Here is a 22,670-nt window from a genome sequence, read left to right on the forward strand (position 1 = left end):
GACGTACAACAACAAACAGCTCTGACAATGGTCCAAGACAGATTTATTTCAGCATTTAAGCTACACATGAGTGAATCATAACGATCTGATAATTTACAGTTTATTCATGTAAATAGGGAGTCCTCTTCTTCAAAAGAGTTGGTGTGAAGTTTCACTAGGTTCTCTGCTGTGACCAACAGTTTTTATAGCATACACGATTCCCTTAGGCTGTATCATTGAAAACAGTGCAGATAATACCCTTCTCTTTATTTATACATGAAGCCAAGTGATACAAACAGCAATACAGGCATGTATTAAACATATAAAGGCCTGGATGTCCTGTAATGCTCTTCTCCTTAATTTTCCATCTTTATAGTCTATTAGTTTCAAGTCTATTGTCATTGTCATTGGTGTTACCCAGGCTGAAATACTGTTTCTCACCAGCCTCTACAGTGCAATAGTCAATACAATTTAAAAAAGAAAAAGTTTTAAAAAGAGCAGTAAAAAATCCTAACAATAAATGGGGATAAAGAACATAAAATCTAAATTCTAAAACAAACACAAGTCTAGACAGTCACACTCATACAGGTAGCAGCAGCCCTTTCACAGAAGGGGGTTGTTAAAGTAAGTAGTGTGTGTATCTGGGGAGTATATTGTGTGTGTGCGTGTGTGTGTGCGCGCGCGTGCGCGTGCGTGCGTGCGTGCGTGCGTGTAGATAGGGGGCATCACAGTCCAATTGTGAATCTTACAGTGTAGCTGTGTGAGTAGCTGAGTGGATGGGGTGGGGGCACAGTCCATTTATCAGTCTCACAGCTTGTGCAAAGAAGCCTTCCAGCATCCTGGTGGTTCTGCAGCTGATGCTCCTGTACCTCTTGCCAGACGGCAGGAGGAAGAACGGGCCATGAGACGGGTGGTGGGAGTCTCTGATGATGGAGATAGCTCTGCGTATGCGGCCCTGTTTGTAGATCTCCAGAGGCGAGAGAGGGGCACCAACAATCCTCCTGGCAGTCTTAACAATCCTATTGAGTTGTTGCTTCTTACAGGACTTGCAGCTGCCAAACCAAGATGTAAAACTTTGTGTCTGTTATAGTCCATTATAGTCCATGTTTGTCAGTTATCTTCAAATTATAAAAATGCTTCAAATAAATGTGTAAGGAAAGCAGTTTGTCTCTAGTCTTCTGCATCCATCTGACATAGAGACACAGAGTTGTAAACTCCATAGGTGAACTCTGACCGTATCCTGAAGATAGGATAAAGAGGTTCGGTGAAGCTGCAGTGGAACGTGTGGATGTGTGTCGGTGTATCAAAAATGATTCTGTAGAAGGATACAGTCCCAGCAGACCAGTCCAAATACACTCCCACTCTGTTCGTTTCAGTGGAGGGAGCAGGGCTATCTATGATCCGGACTGAGTTATTATGCCATGCAGAATAATTGTCAGCAGAACAGTCCAGACTCCAGGAGATGTTGTTCCCACCAATACGACTGTCAATACCAGGACCACTCCTTTTAATCCCTCTGTAAGTCACTCCTATAGATACCAGCCCACTCCAGTCCACCTCCCAGTAACAGTGACCAGTCAGGCCACGTGTACACATCAGCTGGTACCAGCACTCAAACCTCTCAGAGTGATCTGGATACAGCCATTCCTCGTCGTCATCTGTCACAATGTTGTTTTCTGACAGGTAAAGGTTCCTGTGTACTGTGTTCAGGTCCATTTTGAGTTCACAGGCGTCTGACGGCAGAACAAAATAAAAACAGAACCGTCAGAACCGTCTACAGAGTCAAGCACTGATGCCAGTCAGATCACATGACTGCATTACCAGTCAGATCACATGACCCAGAGCAAATGAATCCATTGTTATATCAAATTATTTTATACCACAGCTTCAGATAAACAATTAGTAAATGTACTGCAAGTCAGCGAGTTTAAGGCATAAAATCTTAAAATGTAAAAACTTTTTGCCAACTTAATATTAAGAAATGTGATAACAACACATCGGTGCTAAAACATGAAACAAATCTTTTAACTGTGAGCTAACAGAGTTCAAAGACATTTGGTAGGTGTCAAAGAAATGATACAAACTCTACATAATCAAGTTTGATCATAAATGTATTTAAACCTTCACAAAGTCCAGGTCATAGATCTGTCTTTTCTTTAGATGAATGACACTCATATATATATATACCGAGTTAACGAGAGACACCCGGAATGGCTAACCGAAGGTCGGACGGTCCTGATCCCCAAGGACCCCAAGAAGGGACCGGTCCCCTCCAACTACCGACCAATAACCTGCCTGGGTACTACATGGAAGCTCCTGTCAGGCATCATATCGGCTAAGATGAATAGGCACATGGGTAAATACATGAGTGGGACACAGAAAGGAATTGGCAAGAATACCAGAGGCGCAAAACACCAGCTACTGGTAGACAGAACAGTCAGCCGAGACTGCAAGACCAGACTGACCAACCTGTGCACGGCCTGGATTGATTACAAGAAGGCCTATGACTCAATGCCCCACAGCTGGATACTGGAATGCCTAGAATTGTACAAGATCAATGGGACCCTAAGAGCCTTCATCAGGAACTCAATGGGGATGTGGCGTACAACACTAGAGGCCAACTCCAAGCCCATAGCACAAGTCACCATCAAGTGCGGGATCTACCAAGGAGATGCTCTGTCCCCACTGCTGTTCTGCATAGGCCTGAACCCCCTCAGTGAGATCATTAACAAGACTGGCTACGGATACCGACTACGAAACGGAGCAGTTGTCAGCCACCTCCTGTACATGGATGACATCAAGCTGTATGCCAAGAGTGAACGAGACATCGATTCACTGATCCACACTACCAGGCTATACAGCAATGACATTGGAATGTCGTTCAGACTGGAGAAATGTAGTCGGATGGTAACAAAGAGAGGGAAGGTAGTCAGAACTGAGGGGATTGAACTACCAGAAGGCAACATTGCAGACATAGAGGACAGTTACAAGTACCTGGGGATCCCGCAGGCGAATGGGAACCATGAAGAGGCCGCTAGAAAAGCTGCAACCACCAAGTACCTGCATAGGGTCAGGCAAGTCCTGAGGAGTCAGCTGAATGGTAAGAACAAGATCCGGGCCATCAACACATATGCCCTGCCCGTGATCAGGTACCCTGCTGGGGTAATAGGCTGGCCAAAGGAGGAGATAGAAGCCACTGACATAAAGACAAGAAAGCTCCTTACCATGCATGGAGGGTTTCACCCCAAGTCCAGCACCCTGAGGCTGTACGCTAAGCGGAAGGAAGGGGGCCGGGGACTGGTGAGTGTCAGCACCACAGTCCAGGATGAGACAACTGTTGTGTATTTTGGGTTATAACAGGGCCCGTAGCGGTCATGCCCAGATGCATTATGGGAAAAGATGCTTTTTAGGCTGTTGCTCGGCTAGCTCCATGTTAAGTTATGCCGTTATAATAAATGCCTCAAGTTACGTCGTGGTCCGAGTATCATTGTTATACTAGTAACCCGGAGTGAAGATATAACAAAAGTGGCGACGAGGACGTCTGGACCGACGCTGCAGTCCGCTTTGGAGTTTTACACTTTTTTTTTTCTGCTGATGCCTCGCGCTGACCTGGTGTTAGACAGCGCCGGAGGGAGAACGACGCTCCCGGTGTGCGAAGGTGGATGCCGCTTTTTTTTTCTCTCAGCGAAACGGGGAGGAATGTACAGCGGACAGGACGACGAAGGCAGACTCCGTAAGTGACGTTAACCAAAACATAAACGGATAAAAGAGACGTTACGAAAAGGAACAGTTGTGAGGGGAAGAGTGCCATTCAACCAGGAGCCGAGTAATGGCTGGAGTTACTGGCCCTATCGGTCCCTTCGACGAAAGCACGGAGCAATGGAGCTCATATACGGAGCGTTTTGGATATTTCGTTGCGGCTAACGACATACAGGATGCTAAACTGGTGCCCATTTTTTTGAGTGTGATAGGCCCAAAGACTTTTACCCTGCTAAGGAGCCTGCTACAGCCAGCAAAGCCAGGCAGTAAAAGTTTCACAGAGATCGTGGACACACTGACCAAACACTTCTCGCCCAAGCCCCTCGTGATCGCTGAACGGTTCAAGTTTCACAAGCGAAACCAAGAAGAGGGTGAGTCTGTCACAATGTTCGTTGCATCGTTACGCAAATTAGCTGAACACTGTGAGTTTAAAGATGTTTTAAATGACACATTAAGAGACAGACTCGTGTGTGGTTTAAGAAATGAAGCTGCACAGAAGAAATTGCTCACGGAAAGTGATTTGACTCTTGAGAAGGCAATTAATATCAGTGTGACCATGGAAATGGCATCAAAAGAAGCCCATGCGCTACATGCTACAGACAGAGTACACAAACTAGACAATGGTAAAGCAAATGCACAGGGACCATGCTTCCGCTGTGGCAAGTTAGGACACCTTGCTAGTGATTGCTGGTGCAAAGAAATGGATTGCAACAACTGTGGAAAAAAAGGTCATGTAGCACGGGCATGCAGGAACAAAAGATGCAAGGATAAGGGCTCAAAGCCTGGAAATAAAAGAGGCACTGCAAGATTCAAAAAAGAAAGACATGTTCACACAGTTAAGCTTCATGAGGATAGAGCAAATGACTCCTCAGATGAAGAAGTGTTGTCTGCAATAAATACTGTGCGAATACTGAAGGTGGATGAAACCTCAGACGGCTTTTGGGTCACGCCCAAACTGGAGGGACATGTTGTAAAAATGCAGATTGACACTGGGTCAAAAGCATCACTAGTGTCATATAATGTCTATAGGACATGTCTGAAGCACCTTCCACTCAAACCCTCCGACACAGTATTTAAAGGATATACTGGACATCGAGTGCCTATGAAAGGAATGGCAGAGGTGACTGTTCAATACAATGGCCAAACTGCTAAGCTGCCTGTGTATGTTACGCAGAAGAACTGCCCTGCTATAATGGGACGTGTGTGGCTCAAAACAATCAGACTCAACTGGCAAGAGGTGAGAAAGCTGTCGCATGGTTCCTCTCAGCTACAGGCCATACTGGGAAAACACCAGGAGGTTTTTCGTGAGGAACTGGGCAGCATGAAAAAAATTACAGTGAAGCTGCATCTCAAGCCTGACTCCAAGCCAGTCTTTATGAAGGCTAGACCTGTGCCGTACGCCATTCGGCCCAAGGTGGAGTCTAATTTAGACGCATTGGTCAAGAGTGGTGTTCTGGAGCCGGTTACGACCAGCGAGTGGGCCACGCCCATCGTTCCAGTTCCCAAAAAGGACGGCGGAATCCGGATCTGCGGAGACTTCAAGGTATCCATGAATCCTGTATTAACAGCAGAGCAGTATCCCCTTCCACTGATTGATGACTTATTTGCTGGTCTGAGTGGAGGACAAAAGTTCAGCAAAATAGATCTCAACCAAGCTTACCTGCAAATGCACGTTGAAGAGCAGTCACGTGACATGTTGACTATTAACACACATAAGGGACTTTTCAGATTTTGCAGGTTGCCTTTTGGCATCACATCAGCTCCAGCATTGTTTCAACGAGCGATTGATCAAATCCTGAGCGGATTACCTGGTGTGCAATGCTATCTGGATGATATCCTGTGTACAGGAGCAGATGATGAAGAGCATCTGCGCAACTTGGATGCGACCCTTCAGAGGCTGAAGGAATACGGATTGAGAGTCCGTAAGGAGAAATGTGACTTTTTCCAGTCATCTGTGGAATATCTAGGGCACGTGATTGATGCAAATGGACTTCACACTGCACCTTCGAAGATCACAGCAATCGTGGATGCACCCCCACCACGAAATGTCAGTCAGTTAAAGTCTTTCTTAGGGCTGTTGAACTACTACGGACGGTTCATACCCAACTTGGCATCACTCCTGAAACCACTGCACAACCTGCTACGCAAGGAAGAAGCATGGGAGTGGACAGCAAGTTGCCAAGACGCCTTTCAAAAGGCAAAGGATTCACTGACTGCATCTGAGGTGCTAACCCACTTCAATCCCAAGTTCCCAATTCAGCTTGCTTGTGATGCTTCTCCCTATGGGGTGGGGGCAGTGATTTCCCACATTCTCCCAAATGGCGAAGAAAGGCCAATTGCATTCGCATCAAGGACATTAAACACAGCAGAGTCCAACTATGCTCAGCTGGAACGAGAGGCGCTGAGCATTGTATTCGGTGTTCGGAAATTCCACCAGTACCTGTACGGTAGGAAGTTTACACTGTTTACTGACCATAGGCCTCTCACAACCATCCTGGGACCCTATACAGGGATTCCATCTCTTGCTGCTTCACGTCTCCAGAGGTGGGCGTTGATATTGTCAGGACATTCTTATGACATCAAGTATCGCAAATCGGAGTCTCATTGCAATGCAGATGGGTTGTCCAGGTTACCCCTTCCTGTTAAAAAACCCGTCTCTGACACAGTTGAGATCCTCTACTTCAGGGAGGTAGAGACAGCACCTGTTTCGGCTGTGCAGGTGAAAAAGGCGTCCAGAAATGACCCTGTGTTGGCAGCAGTGCTGGACTGGATCATTAAGGGTCTGCCTGCAAGTAAGGGTGTAGACCTGAAGGCTTTCCTGGGAAAGCGGGCGGAGCTTTCTGTTCAGGCGGGATGTTTGCTGTGGGGGAGGAGAGTCATCATTCCCATGTCATTGCGACCAAAACTGTTGAAGTAACTGCATGCAGGACATAGTGGAATAGTGAGAATGAAGGAAATAGCGAGAAGCTATTTTTGGTGGCCAAATATGGACAAACAGATCGAGGAGATTGCTAAGAACTGCTCTTCGTGTCAGATGGTCCAGAACAACCCACCACTTGCTCCTCTTCATCCCTGGGAGTTCCCACAGGAGCCATGGCATCGGGTACACATTGACTTTGCAGGTCCATACGAGGACAAAATGTTTCTTGTAGCTGTTGATGCACACAGTAAATGGCCTGAAGTGACCATCATGAAATCAGCCACCACTGAAAAGACCATAGAAGCTCTAGGAGAAATGTTCAGTAGGTTTGGATCTCCTACTCAGATAGTCTCTGACAATGGACCTCAACTGGTTTCACAGGAAATGGAGGCTTTCCTACAGGCTAATGGAGTGCAGCACATTACGTCAGCTCCATACCATCCTGCAACGAATGGTCTTGCAGAAAGGTTTGTTCAGACAATGAAACATGCACTGAAAACATCACAAGGCCAAGGAACACTGCATCAGAGACTGCACAAGTTTCTGCTTAACTACCGGAATAGTCCACATGCTACCACAAGGACATCTCCTGCCAACGCAATGTTAAAAAGAGATCTGCGCACTGCCTTTGATCTTTTGAAACCCTCAACTGTGAAGGACACTGTACAAAAACAACAAGAGAAACAAATCATGTACAGGGGTCAAAAGGTCAAGAGCAGAGTCTTCAGCACCGGCGAGTCAGTGCAGGCCAGGAACTACCGAGGAGTACACAAGTGGGTTCCTGCAACTGTCATTGCTCAAACTGGTCCAGTTTCATATACAGTTCAGGTGGCCGATGGAGTCTGGAGAAGACACGTGGATCAGCTACTCCAGTCCGCACCAGTGTCTGCAGAAGGGTCTTGCGGAGATCTTGAAAATGCACTCATCGACTCGTCAGCCCCTTCACACACACAAGTAGAGAACTCCACCACATCAGGAACAGTGGTTCCACCTGTAAAGGAGACTGTAAGAGAGACTGAGACATCTTCGGTGTCAGGAACAAAGGCTCCACAAGAGAGCACACAGACTGACGTTACCACAGACCGCCGATACCCCAATAGAGAGCGGCGGCCTCCTGTTCGTTTGAGTTATTAGATGGCACCTGACCCAAATGAACGGGGCAGAATAATCCCCATGGGTCATGGGGGAGGTTGAGGTAGTCCACCCTCACTCCCCAAGATAGCAATTAAAAGAGTTGGTGTTGTAACCTTACAGTTAATAAGAGGTGAAATGTTTGTGAGGCTATTACTGTCATGTGCCAGTGAAGACTGAAGTTTGTGAGTACATCACCTGTTTATTTCGTAGTACATCCTTTGTAAGAGGGGAGGAGATGTTGTGTATTTTGGGTTATAACAGGGCCCGTAGCGGTCATGCCCAGATGCATTATGGGAAAAGATGCTTTTTAGGCTGTTGCTCGGCTAGCTCCATGTCAAGTTATGCCGTTATAATAAATGCCTCAAGTTACGTCGTGGTCCGAGTATCATTGTTATACTAGTAACCCGGAGTGAAGATATAACAACAACGAACATCCAAGAATACATTGGGAAGATGGCCCCAACTGACCGAGTGCTCAGTGAATACCTCAGGCAGCAGAAACCCAAGAAAGAGGAGGGAGACGAGGAACCATCATGGAAGGACAGGCCCCTGCACGGTATGTACCACCGGCAGATAGAGGGGGTGGCTGATATCCAGAAATCCTACCAGTGGCTGGACAAAGCTGGACTGAAAGACAGCACAGAGGCACTAATCATGGCAGCACAAGAACAAGCTCTGAGTACAAGATCCATAGAGGCTGGGGTCTATCACACCAGGCAAGACCCCAGGTGCAGGCTGTGTAAAGATGCCCCAGAGACAATCCAGCACATAACAGCAGGGTGCAAGATGCTAGCAGGCAAGGCATACATGGAACGCCATAACCAAGTGGCCGGCATAGTGTACAGGAACATCTGTGCCGAGTATAACCTGGAAGTCCCAAGGTCAAAATGGGAGATGCCCCCAAGGGTGGTGGAGAATGACCGAGCTAAGATCCTGTGGGACTTCCAGATACAGACGGACAAAATGGTGGTGGCTAACCAACCGGACATAGTGGTGGTAGATAAACAGAAGAAGACGGCCGTAGTGATCGATGTAGCGGTTCCGAATGACAGCAATATCAGGAAGAAGGAACACGAGAAGCTGGAGAAATACCAAGGGCTCAGAGAAGAGCTCGAGAGGATGTGAAGGGTGAAGGTAACGGTGGTCCCCGTGGTAATCGGAGCACTAGGTGCGGTGACTCCCAAGCTAGGCGAGTGGCTCCAGCAGATCCCGGGAACAACATCGGAGATCTCTGTCCAGAAGAGCGCAGTCCTGGGAAGAGCTAAGATACTGCGCAGGACCCTCAAGCTCCCAGGCCTCTGGTAGAGGACCCGAGCTTGAAGGATAAACCGCCCGCAGGGGCGTGCTGGGTGTTTTTATATATATATATATATATATATATATATATATATTAGGGGTGCAACGATATTCGTATCGATATTGAACCGTTCGATACAGTGCTTTCGGTTCGGTACGCATATGTATCGAACAATACAACATTTGTAATTTATTTTATCAATTTTCCTTCTGACGATGCTGTCTGTGTTGAGCGCTCAGTGAATCTGTGTTCGACTACTCCGCCTAGGCTGCACTGTCGAGCGCAGATCCACTGAGCGCTCAACACAGACAGCATAGTCAGAAGGAAGAGCGCAGGGCAAGCTAGCAAGACAGAAGTTAAGCTCTACTTGCAACATTCAGATCTGGCGTTTGGAATTATTTTGGTTTTCATGTGACATATGACCCTGAAGGTAAGCGAGTCATGGACTAAAGTAAAACAGTATGTTGGATGTGCCATGCAATGCTCAATTACATTGGTGTGAACTAGTGTGTTAGCGCAGTTAGCTCGTTAACGTGTTTGCCGTCTAGCCCCATGCACGGAGCGATCGGCGGTAGCTCGTTAACGGAGATTTGCCGTGTTGTGGCGTTAAGGTCATTTCAACGAGATTAACCTGAAAGCACTAGTGGGAACACAACGAATATGACTGCACATTTACGCCGACATCATCCTAGTGCAAAGACAAAAACAACAAGCATGCTACTAACTTTAGCCGAGTCATTTAGACAGCTGTTAGCACATGATTCTCCTTATGCTGCTGAGAATATAGCCCAGAAGAAGCGGATAGTATAGCTTTTATTTTGGAAAGAGCCATTTCTCTGTAATAAACTCTCTTTTCCAAAGATGAGTGATTCCTCAATCAGATACAGGGCTTGCAATATCGCTAGCCCGACGTCCTGGAGCTAGCGATTTTTTCAGTCGGGCTACCAAAATCTATCTCTTCCCTGCCCGTCGGGCTATTGTAGGAAAAATATATGTCAATGCTTTTGCATTCTTTCAGAAATGTAGCTGGGTAATTATGTCATTGGCATCGGTGAGCCACTGTCAATATGTGACATATTGAAGTCGCGTTTGAATTTGCGCTTGTTTTTTTGCTTTCACTTTGCAATCGTGCGAACTGTGTATAGAGAGCGACAGCACTGATCTGTGAGTGATGATAATTTGTGCACCGATTCCTCTGACATCGTCTTATTAATCGTTAGCTTACTATGCAAACATGACAAGTGAAATCTCCCGCAGCAAGCTTAAACATGTGAGAGGTTGATCGCGCAGAGAATCGCTGAGCTTATGTGAGTGAGCGTGTAAAAGCATTTCAGTTCTGCTGAGCCAAATAAGACAGGTCAGGGTGAAGAAGTGACAGCCAAAGAAAAGCTTACCACAAAACGGAGAAGTTATGACAAATCAGACTATAAGGCAAAAAGAAAGTGCAGCTTTATGGTTTCATGGACAAAAGAATTTCTGTGGCTGCAATATGATGAGCTAAATAACCAGGGCTGCACATAAGTGGTCCGCAGGTGCGCATTCGCTGTCAAAATAAAAAACACGCACAAGGGTTAGGGTTAAATTTAAAAACTGTACTTTTGAGTTAAAATATATATTTATAATTTTAATAAATGACAAATTAAAAAGGCATGAACATTTTTTTTGTATCGAAAAAATATCGAACCGTGACACCAAAGTATCGAACCGAACCGAACCGTGAATTTTGTGTATCGTTGCACCCCTAATATATATATATATATATATATATATATATATATATATATATATATATATATATAAGCTCATGTTAGCTTCATTAATCAAGCTAAAACCACTTACATTTCCTCAGTCCTGGTTTCAATCGTTGAGCTCCGCAGCTGTCCAGCCTGGAATAATAATTCAAACAAAGAGACATGAAAATGTTTTCATACATTCGTTGGTTTTGTTTACCTGAGTTTGGAGGATAAGCAAGACACGATGTGTCTGACTAGCTAAAATTTTAAATCATTGAGAATATTAACAAACTAAAAGCAAGATATTTTCTTACATCTCAGAACAGTATTCTGTCCTCTAAAAAAATCTGATTTATTACTTCCAGGCTGGACGACTGTAATTCATTATTATCAGGAAGTCCTAAAAACTCCCTGAAAAGCCTTCAGTTAATCCAAAATGGCTTCCTGTTAAATCCAGAATTCAAAATCCTGCTCCTCACATACAAGGTCTTAAATAATCAGGCCCCATCTTTTCTTAATGACCTTGTAGTACCATATCACCCTATTAGAGCACTTCGCTCTCACACTGCAGGCCTACTTGTTGTTCCTAGAGTATTTAAAAGTAGAATGGGAGGCAGAGCCTTCAGTTTTCAGGCCCCTCTTCTATGGAACGAATTGCGGATTTGGGAGAGAGAGACAACCTCTTAACTGTGAAGATTAAGCTTCAAACTTTCATTTTTGCTAAAGCATAAACTAATGGCTGGATCAGGTGACTCCGAACTCTCCCTTAGTTACACTGCAATGGGCCTAGGCCTCCATGGGCTTCTTCACTCCCCTCTTCCAAATATCTAAATGTTTATACACCTTTCTGCATTTAATGGTTAGTTATGATTCATCTCTCGCTCTCTTCCACAGCGTGTCTTTGTCCTGTCTCCCTTCCCTCACCCCAACAGATGGCCCCGCCTCCCCCTGAGCCTTAATTTGAAGAAGGTTACGAGCACCTGTCTTCCTACCTTAGAGAGTCCAATCTGCAGTGTGGATCCTGCAGTGCAGCAGAGAAGAGCGTCACTCCTGTGGGTCCTGGGTGATTATAACTCAGATCCAGCTTTCTTAGATGAGAAGGGTTTGAACTCAGTGCTGAGCTCAACGAAGCACAACCCTTCTTTGTTATCAGACAACCTGACAAGCTGTAAACATTTCAACATCATTGGGTTTATCTGTTTGAAATTTTGCATTAACTGTAGAAAATGTGTGATATGAAAACATTAAAAAACTTGAAATAACAAAAAACAAAAGCATATTCTTATCTAACCTGAGAGTTTCAAGTTTGCACTGAGGACTCTTCAATCCACAAGACAGCAGCGCCACTCCTGAGTCCTGCAGGTCATTATTGTTCAGGTCCAGCTCTATCATACTAATTGACTGGCAACTGAGGACTGAAGCAAGAGCTTCACAGCTTTCATTCGACAGGCTACAGCCACCCAGCCTGAAGAAAAAAAGAATGAATTCAGCTTTTGCAAAGTAACATTTATAAGAAATCCAGCAAAATAGAATTTTCAGGATAAACCCTTCAGATTCTGAAGGTTAGCCATCACAGGTTCAGAAGTGCTGATTTGAATATGAATGTTGTCACATGTTGTTGAAGAGCTCTTACCTGACAATCTTCAGTGTACACAGTTGACCCTCAAGTGGCGTGAAGAGATACGTGACTGCTAAATCCGTCAACTCATTATTATTTAGATCCAGCACTTCCAGAGTAGAGGACTGACTGCTGAGAACTCTGGAGAGAGTTTTACAGCTTCTCCATGAAAGCTCGCAGCCATTTAGCCTGAAGACATAATATTGAGCATTCATCAGAAATGTGGAATAAAAAAAAATACAGAAAAAAAACAAATTTCAGCTCGTACTAATGAGAATTATTGAAAAATATTTGAATATAGATTTATTCATTCAGGGGTAGGTTCAGGTTACTATGGTGTCATTCATCGACACTATACATTTTCAATACAAACAGAGACAACAGAAAAGCATAATATTGCATAATGAAGACATAAATAAAACCAAAAATGCCTCCTCTGTTTCACAATTTGATTTAAAATCATGTTAAATGAAATCATCATGGTTTATTAAGGTGGAAATAAGACAGCGTTGTGAAACATGACTAAGCTTCTCAGTTTGTTTCAAAGTTCAGTTTGGAATCTATAATTGTTCCAAGGTATTTGGACATTACACCATCGGACCTTTAAGGAACACGATCTTGAAGAGCACAGCCTCCATTTATTTTAAAACCACTAACAGGGAATCTAGCCATTTTTTTTTAACAGTATTTGATTTTATTAACTGAAGTCCCCTCATTTCAGTGTTCCTGTTGAGATGTATACTTTAATTATATTTAATTAAATACAATTACATTTAAGTATTGATTATTCTGAGCTCTTGATGTCCCCATTTACTGTGTTTTTCTGTTAAAGGTAAAGAACCCACATTAAACCTGTAATTCAACGTTTGTTTGGGGTTGTTGTTTGTTTTTTCAGAAATGAATTCTTCTTATTATATAAAATTTAGATTTTGATTTATTGAATCACTTTTTTTGGTTGCTGTAATACAGTGGTTCTTTTAAGAAAAAATAAGATCTATGTTTTTCTTCTTCCTAAGATAATCTATCAAGCTATCAATCTATCTATTGGGCTGTCTGTCTGTCTGTCTGTGTGACCTGTAAATTGTGCGAACTGCAGCAAAAGAACGTGGATTAGAAATAATCATCAGTCTATTTGTATGATATTTAGCACCAAGAATATTCACTGAGTAAAGCTTTTACTTTGATCTGGCCATTATTAGACTATGGGGCCAAGTTTAGACCTGAAAGCACAGAGTGGCCTTTAATGTTTAAATGGATCCAGCTGACAGTTTAAGAGTCTCAGTGTGCAGCCATCACACTAAAAATTAATGGTAAGTATTCAATTTCAATTCAATTCAATTCAATTTTATTTATATAGCGCCAAATCACAACAAAAGTCGCCTCAAGGCGCTTCATAGATACAGAGAAAAACCCAACAATCATATGACCCCCTATGAGCAAGCACTTTGGCGACAGTGGGAAGGAAAAACTCCCTTTTAACAGGAAGAAACCTCCGGCAGAACCAGGCTCAGGGAGGGGCGGCCATCTGCTGCGACCGGTTGGGGTGAGAGAAGGAAGACAGGATAAAGACATGCTGTGGAAGAGAGACAGAGGTTAATAACAGATATGATTCAATGCAGAGAGGTCTATTAATACATAGTGAGTGAGAAAGGTGACTGGAAAGGAAAAACTCAATGCATCATGGGAATCCCCCGGCAGCCTACGTCTATTGCAGCATAACTAAGGGAGGATTCAGGGTCACCTGGTCCAGCCCTAACTATATGCTTTAGCAAAAAGGAAAGTTTTAAGCCTTATCTTAAAAGTAGAGATAGTGTCTGTCTCCCGAATCCAAACTGGAAGCTGGTTCCACAGAAGAGGGGCCTGAAAACTGAAGGCTCTGCCTCCCATTCTACTTTTAAATACTCTAGGAACAACAAGTAGGCATGCAGAGCGAGAACGAAGCGCTCTAATAGGGTGATATGGTACTACAAGGTCATTAAGATAAGATGGGGCCTGATTATTTAAGACCTTGTATGTGAGGAGCAGGATTTTGAATTCAATTCTGGATTTAACAGGAAGCCAATGAAGGGAAGCCAAAACAGGAGAAATATGCTCTCTCTTTCTAGTCCCTGTCAGGACTCTTGCTGCAGCATTTTGGATTAGTTGAAGGCTTTTCAGCGAGTTTTTTGGACATCCTGATAATAATGAATTACAGTAGTCCAGCCTGGAAGTAATAAATGCATGAACTAGTTTTTCAGCGTCACTCTGAGACAGGATATTTCTAATTTTAGAGATGTTGCGCAAATGGAAGAAAGCAGTCTTACATATTTGTTTAATATGTGCGTTGAAGGACATGTCCTGGTCAAAAATAACTCCAAGGTTCCTCACCGCGTTACTGGAGGCCAAGGTAATGCCATCCAGAGTAAGAATCTGGTTAGATACCATAATTCTAAGATTTTCAGGGCCGAGTACAATAACCTCAGTTTTATCTGAATTAAGAAGCAGAAAGTTAGCGGCCATCCAGGTCTTTATGTCTTTAAGACATTCCTGCAGTTTAACTCATTGGTGTGTGTCATCTGGCTTCATGGACAGATAGAGCTGGGTGTCATCTGCATAGCAGTGAAAATGTATGCTATGTCTTCTAATGATACTGCCTAAGGGAAGCATGTATAATGTAAACAGAATTGGTCCTAGCACTGAACCCTGTGGAACTCCATAATTAACCTCAGTGTGTGAAGAGGACTCTCCATTTACATGCACAAACTGGAGTCTATTAGATAGATATGATACAAACCACTGCAGTGCAGTACCTGTAATACCTACAGCATGTTCTAATCGCTCTAATAGGATATTATGGTCGACAGTATCGAACGCTGCACTGAGGTCTAGCAGGACAAGCACAGAGATGAGTCCACTGTCAGAGGCCATAAGAAGATCATTTGTAACCTTCACTAAAGCTGTTTCTGTGCTGTGCTGAGCTCTGAAACCTGACTGAAACTCTTCAAATAAACCATTCCTCTGCAGATGATCTGTTAGCTGTTTGACAACTACTCTTTCAAGGATTTTTGATATGAAAGGAAGGTTGGAGATTGGCCTATAATTAGCTAAGACTGCTGGGTCTAGAGATGGCTTTTTGAGTAAAGGTTTAACTACAGTATGAAAATACACATATGAACTTATGGAGATTAACAGTTTCCTGACTTTCCCTGTTTCATTTTCTAACCTATATATTTAAATAATACAATTTTAGTGTACAAATTCTGAAACCAACCTGAGAACCTCAAGTTTAAAGTTTTTCTCCAGATCTGCAAACATTGTCCTTATGCCTGAATCCTGCAGGTTGTTGTAACTCAGGTCCAGTTCTTTTAAACTAGAGGACTTGCTAAGAACAGAGGACAGTGCTTTACAGCTTCTGCTCAAAAGGTTACATCCAATCATCCTGATGGGGTAAGGAAAAAAACAAGTAGGAAGTTAATCATTTTTTCTCTTTCTTTACAGTATTTAAAGTGACAGTGACTTATCTGGTCGTGCATGAACATACAGAGATTTACTGGAAGCTTTGACCACTGGCAGCAGCCACATAAGACCTTCTTCAGAAGCAGAGTACTTCCTCAGGTCAAACTCATTCAAATCTTTTTCTGAAGACAGTAAGATGAAGACCAAAGCAGACCACTGAGCAGGGGATAGTTTAACCGTGAAAAGATTTCCTGATGTCAGTGACTGTTGGATCCTTTCCACTAGAGAGTGGTCGTTCAGCTCATTCAGACAGTGGAACAGGTTAATGCTTCTCTCTGGGGACAGATTTTCCCCAATGTTCTCCCTGATGTACTTGGCTACTTCCTGGTTTATCTGTGAGTTTACTCCTGTCTCTTTGAGTAGTCCTTGTAGGAGAGTCTGATTGGACTGCAGTGACAAACCCAAAAGGAAACGTAGAAACAAATCCAAGTAACCATTTGGACTTTGTAAGGCCTGTTCCACGGCACTCTGGTAGAAGAGTTTCAGTTCATATTGATTAGGCTTTGACATCTGAGTGGTTGTTTGTTCCTCTTCCAGCAGGTTGATTCCAGAGTTGATGAAGGTCAGATGGACGTGAAGAGCAGCCAGAAACTCCTGAACACTCAAATGGACGAAGCAGAACACCTTGTCCTGGTACAGTCCTCGCTCCTCTTTAAAGATCTGTGTGAACACTCCTGAGTACACTGAGGCTGCTCTGATATCGATGCCACACTCTGTCAGGTCTGATTCATAGAAGATCAGGTTTCCTTTCTGCAGCTGATCAAAAGCCAGTTTTCCCAGAGATTCAATCATCTTCCTGCTCTCTGGACTCCAGTGTGGATCTGTCTCAGCTCCTCCATCATACTTGACCTTTTTCATTTTGGCCTGAACCACCAGGAAGTGGATGTACAGCTCTGTCAGGTTCTTGGGCAGCTCTCCTCCCTTCTTGGTTTTCAGCACATCCTCCAGAACCGTAGCAGTGATCCAGCAGAAGACTGGGATGTGGCACATGATGTGGAGGCTTTGTGATGCTTTAATGTGGGAAATGATCCTGCTGGCCTGCTTTTCATTCCTGAAACTCTTCTTGAAGTACTCCTCCTTCTTCGAGTCAGTGAACCCTCTGATTTCTGTTATTACGTCAACACATTTAGGATCAATATGACTGGCCATTGCAGGCCGTGTGGTTATCCAGAGTCGAGCAGATGGAAGGAGTTTTCCTCTGATAAGGTTTGTCAGCAGTGCATCCACTGAAGTGGACTCTGTGACATCAGTTAGGATCTTATTCTTTTGAAAGTCCAGAGGAAGGCGACACTCATCTAGACCGTCAAAGATAAACACAACCTGGAAGTCTTCAAATCTGCAAAATTCTGCATCCTTTGTTTCAGAGAAGAAGAGATGAACGAGTTCTACCAAGCTGAACTTTTCCTCCTTTAATCCATTTAGCTCCCTGAAAGTGAATGGAAATGTAAACTGGATATCTTGGTTGTTTTTGCCTTCTGCCCAGTCTAGGGTGAACTTTTGTGTTAATATCGTTTTCCCAATACCAGCCACTCCCTTTGTCAGCACTGTTCTGACTGGTTGATCTCTTCCCAGCAGCGGCTGAAATATGTCTTTACAGGCGATTGTCTTTTCTAACCTCACACGTCGTCTAGATGCTGTTTCGATCTGTCTGACCTCATGTTCGTCACTGACCTCTCCGGTCCCTCCCTCTGTGATGTACAGCTCTGTGTAGATCTGATTGAGAGGTGTTGGGTTTCCTGCTTTAGTAATTCCCTCAAACAAATGCTGGAACTTCCTTCTAAGATTTGATTTGAGTTTATCCTGGCAAATGGATGCACCCACTCCTGTTGGACAAAAAACAAATGAGATGGTGTTAAAATTTCAGAACAATGAACAGCTGGTCAAAATTTAAAATATGAGGCTTTTCTAGCAGAGGATAAAATATAATCTGTTTGATAACCACGACAGCTGTGTGCTTCTCTGTGCTTCTCTGTGCTTCTCTTGGGCTGGCTGCTTCAGTCTGTATGCCAAATATCACTGGGCAAAATAAGAAGCCCAAGTTGCTCAGCAATGCCTCCACTGCGGAATTAATTCAATTCAGTTTTACCTATACAGTGCCAAATCACAACAAGAATCGTTTCTTAATGACTTGCTTTGTGAAATAAAGGTCACATTGACTCATCAAGTACTTTTAAATATACTTGTAATGTTTGTACAGACAATGGCTAACCGTGTGGATGATTTCTTATTTTTAGACTCATTAAATAGTACGTTAGCCGCAGAGAAATTACTGGGTTATAGTGTCATATCCCAGTCGTTGTACACGACCACGTGCACCCACAACAGACTGAGGCTTTGCATTAGGGCTTTGCGGTATAAACAGTATATGGTAGAAACAATATGAATTTGACCAACGGTAGGGATTTTGACTATACCGCTCTACCGCGATACCGCATGCTGATGATGTCATCAAGTGCCTGTTTTGGTCAAAAGCATTGCAGCAGCTGCAAGAAAAATCATCTGCAAATTATGCCAGCGACAGTAATAGTGAAGAGATGAAGCACTTTTGGAATATGAGGAAAGCCAAAAACTGCGCTTCCTCCACTGCTGTACCATTGATTCATTAATGCTGAATTCTCTGGCAGCTGCTCTATTCCCATGTTGTTGCAGTATATTAACGACTAACCTCGTATTGTGGATGGATTATCTCAGTTGTTCTCCTGACTGAAGTTTGGTCCATTTACAGCATCCTGCCATGCGATTGCATTTGTCCCTAACCATCGGGAACCCTCACGTTAACTTTTATCGATTGGAAAAAAGTTAGCGTTCATCCTCCAGCTTCACTGTGTTTATATATATATCTGCTATATATGCTAACATAGCTGTGTCGCTAGCAATCACGTAGCACATCATTATATACCAGCTAGCCCAACTTCAGTAACCCTACAAACATCACTGCATGTTTAGGTGGAAGCTAGCGAGCTAACTTCCTGCTAACTTCTAACTCTGTTAAATATAATAAATTCTGTTTTCTTGGATGCCTGGATGTTAAACTTAATTGTTACACCTGGTAAAGCAGCAACACTGATCATTTTATTAAAGGTGAAATAATTTAGACAGTTTTTAACTCTCAGTGATGCCGCAGTGTTCATTTGACTTTGGGACCTAAAGTGGACGGAGTTTAGGACCCAGATTACTCTGCGAGGCTCCTGACTACGGTAGCCGTAATGCTCCAACAATCCATCAAGCAGTGCGGCTTCGTAGCTTACCAAAGTCGTACTACAACATTTTTGACAGATTTTTGAGCGCCGTGTAGCACATGAAATCGGTTTGAGGTCAGTGAGCACAACCAGAATTCATACATGAGACGCACCGGATTGTAAGGCACACTGTTGATTTTTGAGAAAATTAAAGGACTTTAAGTGCGCCTTATAGTGCGGAAAATACGGTATACAGAAGAAAATAAATTGTGATATATATCGTTACCGCACATGCTTCAACCTATACTGCAATATGGATTTTAGGCCATATCACCCAGCCCTACTTTGCATCAGTGGGAGTGCCCTTACTGCTCTGCAAACAGACAGACAGCTCCTCCTGGTTCATCGCCCTCAGAAAGTCCAGTGTGATCTTCACAAAAGCCTCCCTGGTGCTCCATGTCTGCTCTTCAGCCTTAGAAGCTAACACATCCTCATCCTCGCTCTCCTTCTCTGGGCAGGTGGAACTCTGCAGAATCCTCTGAAACCTTTTAAGCTCATTCTTCACAAAAGTGATAATGTTCTCTTCAAGCAGCTGGAAGACAATATTATAGGAAATTATCTTTCAGCATTTATGCATGTATTTATTTATGCATTGTGCACATATTCCCCTCTGTCAGGAGAATGTCATTGAGCCAATTAGAAACAGAACAGTGATGAAAATGTGCTTTAGACTTTCCCACCATAAAAACTGAGTCCAACGTTGTTTGATGCTGCTGAGCAGACTGACAGCTATGAACCTCAGACTTTTGTTGCCCGACTCTGCGAAGAGAGCGCACACATGCACACATCCACAATTAACATTATTAAATGCAGTAATGGTCAGTAACACTATGGATCACTGCATAAATACACTGAAAGTTGAATATGTACACAGTTATTTCTGGTATCTGTCCTCTGATCGGCACATATTCAGCACAGCACGGACCAGTAGGTAACGATAAAGGGTCTACAGGTGTCTACAGGTGTACGTGGGATTAATGAAATACTAACTGAGCCAAATGAAATGCAGAACTACAGTAAAGTGGGCGGGACACTGACAGTTTACATCAGCTAAGTGTAGGAGTGAGGACAGCAGTGTGCTATGAGACGCTCACAAGTCCCTGATGGAGTGGACATTTAACCCTTAGGTGCAGCATTAGTGATGTTTTTGAAAATAAAGAGGCAGGGCTGATTGCTTTTATGACTTTCAAAATGTTACCTTTTGTCAACAGAGAGGTTCCCTTCTTTGAAATTTAAAGGCGGGTCCATAGACCAGTCACTTTTCATGGACATAGAGCTGGACAGAGGAGAGCCTGCTAACTGCTTCGGCATCCTGGTAGGGAAACAGCATACTGTATATTAAATTTCAAAGATATCAAATCCAGTCCTTACCTGTCAATGATTTTATTATACTTACTTTCTATTTGTAAACATTTGCTTTGAAAACTGATTTTTTTGGATAAACAAATACATAGAGGGACATAACTTGGTAAAGCCCACATGGTTACTCCACTTCCTTTACAACATGGCTCACTGTGTTAGCCATGGGGGGAGACCCCCACAGAGCATTGCCTCAGGATTATTTTAAAATGAAATAGTACTAGTTTGTATGCTGTATGAGAAGTTCTTGTCTCACCCCGTAGCTTCATTGCCCAGGCAGTCTTCCATGCTCTTGGCACGTTTAGATGGTGTGCCCCCCTCCTCTGTGTCACACTGACTTATGGCTGAGTGGACCACAGTGTCTTAACACATGAACACACACGACAACATGAATGCTGGGCAGCTCAGTTACGAACACGACAATGTGCTGGATAATAAAGTTAGCGCCCAAGCTCATGTCATCACCTGTTCACTCACACAGCTCAGCAGCAGCTAGTTTCTGTATTTCACCTGGACCCACAGAACGGGAGCATTAACACACCGCAGACTTTGATCATGCAGAAACAGATTCATATTAAAACATACCGACATCAGATAAACTATATCCAGTAGAATGAAGATGCACAAATACGCAGGACGCCATCTACTTCCATTAGATATTTGCATCCTATGCTGTGAGCTGTTATACTCCACATTGTGCCATTGGCCCGATATTACTCATAGTTTGATAGTGCAAAGCATGTTATGTGATTAAACACTGCAGATGGAAATGTATTATATAAACTATGAAACCAATGAAACGACGCTGGGCCCGCAGTTCGGCCCACTCCCTGCTGACTGTATCTGCCCTCTTACCTGTTCAGCTGTTGCACATTTTACATACAAGCTCAAATGTACATTCAACATTGTTACGTTATGAGTGGTGCTCAGTAAAAGAAGACTTTTAAATACCTTGTAGCCAGAAAAACGAGCCGCAGCTCTGCGTAGAAATGAAACCGAAACTGTTTTCAGTTGTGAAATGAGGAGAGAGCTCAGCAGTGACACCCTGAGGCAGAGACGTGATCACTGAGATGTGACCAGAATTATTTCAGTGGTGGATTTCCACAAAATCATCTATTCTTAGCCATTTTATTTACAAAGCAAGGAGAGACCGACATTTGTCGATAGGCAGATTTGGAAAGGATGTGCAGATGGAAGCGTACTAACAAGTAAAGGGGGCTGAAAAAGGCTCCTGGAGGAGCTGATTAAGGAAGACAATTGGAGAGGAGGATGAATCAGGAAGTGTAGAGGAAGGCGGAGGAAGTGAGAGCCGCTGTAAAGAAGTTGATGCAAAGCTGTAGTAACCTTGGCCAAGATACTAACCCCGGTGGTAAACGGTCTCTGATGCATCCATCAGAGTGTGGACGTTAGAAAGAAAGCACCACTGCATAGAAAAAGTGTGAATGGGTGTGAATAAGGCATGTTGTATCAAAGTTTCAGTGCTTGGGGAGAGTATAAGAATCAGGAGAAAAGAATGTTTCCTATGGGAAAGATTCATGGATGCAGTGAAGGACACGCAGAGGGCTGATGTGAGGAAGGAGGATGCTGGAACGGGGGAGATGGAGGCAGATGATGTGCTGTGGAGACGCCAAGAGGGAGCAGCTGAAAGAAGACACTTTCCTTTAGAAAAAGCCTGCAGTGACATCTGTGGTCCGACAGCATGGAGGAACTTTATATACAGTCAACAAGTTGCCCTGCTGTGGTATGGTGTAACAAAAGCAAGGAATGAAGCTGATCATAAGGATCAACTTCTGTTCATCAGAGAGGAAAACACAAAGACTTGTGTGTAAAACAGACATTTCTACTCTCTAAGGTTTATGTGACCTTCTGGGAATGCTGCTTTTATTTTACAGAGAACTGATGGATCATTAGGATTTCTTATTTCCTATAAGATGCTGTGGAGCGCCTACGATTGCAGGTGAAGGCACCATGGTGATGTACCCCAACAGGAAGTTGTTAGTCTGGTTGAAAGGTGGAAACTAATCGGAAATCTATCACAATAAAGTGTTCGGACCCAGTGGCACAGTGGGAACTTACATATGTGTTGTGTGCATGATGTGAGGACGGACTTATCATCTATTTACAAAAGAACACACAC

General features: G+C 43.6%; 1 protein-coding gene across 3 annotated transcripts; it reads right to left on the reverse strand.

The window, feature by feature from the left end:
- Positions 1–20: 20 nt before the first annotated feature.
- LOC120737748 (NLR family CARD domain-containing protein 3-like) lies at positions 21–22,628 on the reverse strand. 3 transcript variants are annotated; one of them, XM_040038604.1, is made up of 13 exons: positions 21,485–22,628; positions 20,999–21,043; positions 20,790–20,895; positions 20,373–20,486; positions 19,855–19,933; positions 19,484–19,706; positions 15,961–17,758; positions 15,691–15,858; positions 12,456–12,629; positions 12,114–12,287; positions 11,815–11,988; positions 10,929–10,975; positions 21–1,712 (listed from the first exon to the last, which is right to left on the reverse strand). In XM_040038604.1, exons 3-13 carry the CDS (start codon positions 20,819–20,821, stop codon positions 1,150–1,152), a joined length of 3,546 nt encoding a protein of 1,181 aa, XP_039894538.1. In that variant the 5' UTR covers positions 20,822–20,895; positions 20,999–21,043; positions 21,485–22,628; the 3' UTR covers positions 21–1,149. The 3 variants fall into 3 exon arrangements, with proteins under 3 accessions (XP_039894538.1, XP_039894537.1, XP_039894539.1); XM_040038603.1 differs by having other exon boundaries at positions 20,999–21,080; XM_040038605.1 differs by lacking the exon at positions 20,999–21,043.
- Positions 22,629–22,670: the final 42 nt, after the last annotated feature.

This window comes from Simochromis diagramma, unplaced genomic scaffold (assembly GCF_900408965.1).
Source record: "Simochromis diagramma unplaced genomic scaffold, fSimDia1.1 OVJJ01000617.1, whole genome shotgun sequence".
In the NCBI taxonomy this organism is placed as follows: domain Eukaryota; kingdom Metazoa; phylum Chordata; class Actinopteri; order Cichliformes; family Cichlidae; genus Simochromis; species Simochromis diagramma.

Coding starts and splice junctions, on each gene's coding strand:
- LOC120737748 (XM_040038605.1), bottom strand. CDS start 20,821: ATGGAAGACTGCCTGGGCAATGAAGCTACGGG. Junction 19,934..20,372: donor AACCTCTCTGTTGACAAAAG/GTAACATTTTGA, acceptor CTCTCTTCGCAG/AGTCGGGCAACAAAAGTCTG. Junction 11,989..12,113: donor TGCAAACTTGAAACTCTCAG/GTTAGATAAGAA, acceptor AAATGTTTACAG/CTTGTCAGGTTGTCTGATAA.